This window comes from Grammomys surdaster, unplaced genomic scaffold, assembly GCF_004785775.1.
Source record: "Grammomys surdaster isolate TR1022 unplaced genomic scaffold, NIH_TR_1.0 126063, whole genome shotgun sequence".
Classification (NCBI taxonomy): domain Eukaryota; kingdom Metazoa; phylum Chordata; class Mammalia; order Rodentia; family Muridae; genus Grammomys; species Grammomys surdaster.
The window spans coordinates 4,447,040-4,449,981 of NW_021620873.1; the positions used below are offsets into that span (position 1 = coordinate 4,447,040).

General features: G+C 38.4%; 1 protein-coding gene across 1 annotated transcript in view; it reads left to right on the top strand.

Annotated features, from left to right (window-relative positions):
- The window catches only part of Itfg1 (integrin alpha FG-GAP repeat containing 1), a 119,214-nt gene that overhangs the window by 27,652 nt on the left and 88,620 nt on the right, over positions 1–2,942 (top strand). Inside the window, exon 6 of the mRNA XM_028755517.1 lies at positions 1,385–1,479. Coding sequence (XP_028611350.1) covers positions 1,385–1,479 — 95 coding nt within the window. The remainder of the gene's footprint in view (positions 1–1,384; positions 1,480–2,942) is intronic.

Consider the following 2,942-nt stretch of genomic DNA (forward strand, 5'->3'; position numbering starts at 1 on the left):
CTCTCTCTCTCTCTCTCTCTCTCTCTCTCTCTCTCTCTCTCTCTCTTGTTCTCTTCCTCTAGCTTCTCTGTCCCCTCGCCCCTCCCCCTTTCCTTCCCCCTCTCTCCATGTGGACATGGCTGGCCTCCACTTCTCTCTCTCCTCTCTCTCCCTCTCTTTCTCTACTACTCCCATTTCAACCCCCCCCCAACTTTGCCCTCTGCCCTGAATAACCCCCCCCAACCGTTTGGTCTGGTGTTGTCTGTTCCAAGCTGCGCTGAAGCATAACACCCCTGGGATCCAGACACAAGTCTCTCAAGAGACTTGGGGCCCCAGAGAGTGGGGAGGTCTGGTAGGGTGAGTGTATAGGGGGACATCCTCTTGGGGATGAGGTGGGGGGAGGGGAGGGGGGATAGGTGTGGGATGTGGAACAGTCAGATGGTAGGCTGGGAGGGGGATAAAGTTTGGAGTGTAAAAAAAGATTAAAGAATTAAAAAAAGAAAAGTAAAGAAATGTATGTGACCATGCTTGAGCTCATTAGCCATGAGTAAAACACAAAGCCAAGCTTCTGGGGTGGTGGGGAAATTTTCAGTGATATGGCAGCATTGAAACACTCCTTTTCTGCGCGTAGGACTACAAGATAGTAGAGCCACTTTAGAAAACAATTTCCATAGTTCCTCAAAAGTAAACATAACCCAGCAATTCCACTCCAGTCGAAAACATTTACCACCTCCCAAAAACTTATAAATTGATATCCATAACAACAGTAGAATCAATCGGGTGTTCATCAAGAGATGACTCAGTAAACAGGATGTTTAGCTGTGCGATAGAATATTGAGTCTACCATAAAACAGTACAGAATGTTGTTGCTGTTTTGTTTTTTAAGACAAGGACCAACTGAGTAGCACTGACTGGCCTGGTATTCACTATGTAGACTCAGAGACCTGCCTATCTCTGCCTTCCAAATACAACCATGCCCGGTCTAAGAATGTGGTTCTGATGAATGCATGTTTCATTTTGAATGAACTTGAAAATGTAATGGCAAGAGGCTGCATGTAAAGTACAAAATGCTGTATGTACGTTTATCTGAGGTGACCTGAATTGGAAAATAATACTAAGGTGCCAAATTTGTGGTTGCCAAGGGAAGGAAGTGAGGAGTGACTAATACATTTGAAATTTTCTTTTTCAAAAGAAAATGTTTAGGATTTTAAGAGAAGCAATGACTTTACACTGTGAACATACTAAAACCCATTGGATTATATATACTAAAAATGTGCATTTTTATAGTATGTGAAATATATTCTAATAAAAATATTTTAAAATTATTATATAGCCAATATTTTTATACTCTAAAACAATATTTATATGATACTCACCCTAAGAAAATTATGGCTTTTTATTTTAGAGATTTATCGTGGCATCCTGCCTTGACCACTAAGAATAAGATGCGGGGTCCTCACTCTCATGCGTTTATTGACCTCACTGAAGATTTTACAGCAGGTGAGTTGCACAGAAATGGAATATTTGCTTTGATCTGCCTAAAAATTATAGAATTTTATATCCTCTTAAGAACCATTTCTTAATTCTTACATGCTTTGAACAAGCTTTACTGGAATAAGAGGTAGTATTTAGTGTGATAAATATGACCTTAGTTCTTACAGCTTTTGTTACATATTAAGCACCTTGCAATTAAGTCTCCACTGTTTAGAAATTTTTGATAATTTGAATATATGTTGCTCAATATTTTATCCCTTTAATGATTGAAAAAAACATTTAGCTTGTAGACTGAAAATGACATTTATAAACTTTTGTCAAAATGTATTACACTTCCTGACCAGTACTGTACCACTGAGCTGCTTCTTCAGGTCTAAAAATTTTTTATTGCAGAAAAATTTAAAACATAAAATACTATAATATGTACACATTTAACCATCACCTATCTTTAATATTATAAATGCTGCATTTGTACCATCCATATGTCCTTTCACCCCAGAAAATGTTAAAGAAAATTACAAACATCATTTCATTTGAGAGTACTTGAATGTGTATTTCTAGATGATAAGATACAGGTGTTTTAAAGGTTTATTTATTTTCATTTTGTATGTATATGAGTTTTGTCTACATGTATGTCATGCACCTCATGCATGCCAACTGAGGCTAGAAGAGAGCACAGGAACCTGACGTCGAGATGGTTGTCAGCCACCATCTGGGCCTGAACCCTGGTCCTCTGAAAGAGCAGCAGGTGCTCTTGACCAGTTGAGCCGTGTCTTTAGTCCCAAGAATATTTTTCTGTATTTCCATCGGTTGATTATCCTGAAACCAAAATGCATGCATTTACATGCGAGCATGCACGATCAGTTTGAGACAGCTTAGAATTGTCATAAGGTACCACTCCATTTAGTATTCTACATTCAGAAATTTAAACGTGACATTTTTAATGTGCTAATTTATGGCTTAAATATTTTAAATATTTTAAAACATAACAGCATTTTTTCCTCTTCCATACTTGATGGTCTCATGCTTTAAATGTTATCTACATATTAATACTGCCATGCCCTGATGCGCAATGGATAAACTTTCAGAATTCTCTGTTGTATGCGTTCAAGAACGTCATATGTATCTGCCTGAGAGTCATCTTTACCTCTGTGTGTGTCTGATACACACTGCAGTCTGTGTTTTTCAAACTCCATTCCTGATCTTTCCACCTAAGCCTGCATTGCCTCAAACCTTCCCATCTCGTTAATAGCAGTTCTGCATGGCACTGAAGTCATGTTAGCTATCTCTGTCTATAAACCTAATGCTAACAGTGTTAGGGAATCCTGTTCATACAGCCTTTAAGTAAATGCATCCTGGTCACTTCTCACTGACACCACAGTACCATCCAGGCTCAAGGCTCCGTCTTCTCTGAACATAGATTAGATAGATAGATAGATAGATAGATAGATAGATAGATAGATAGATAG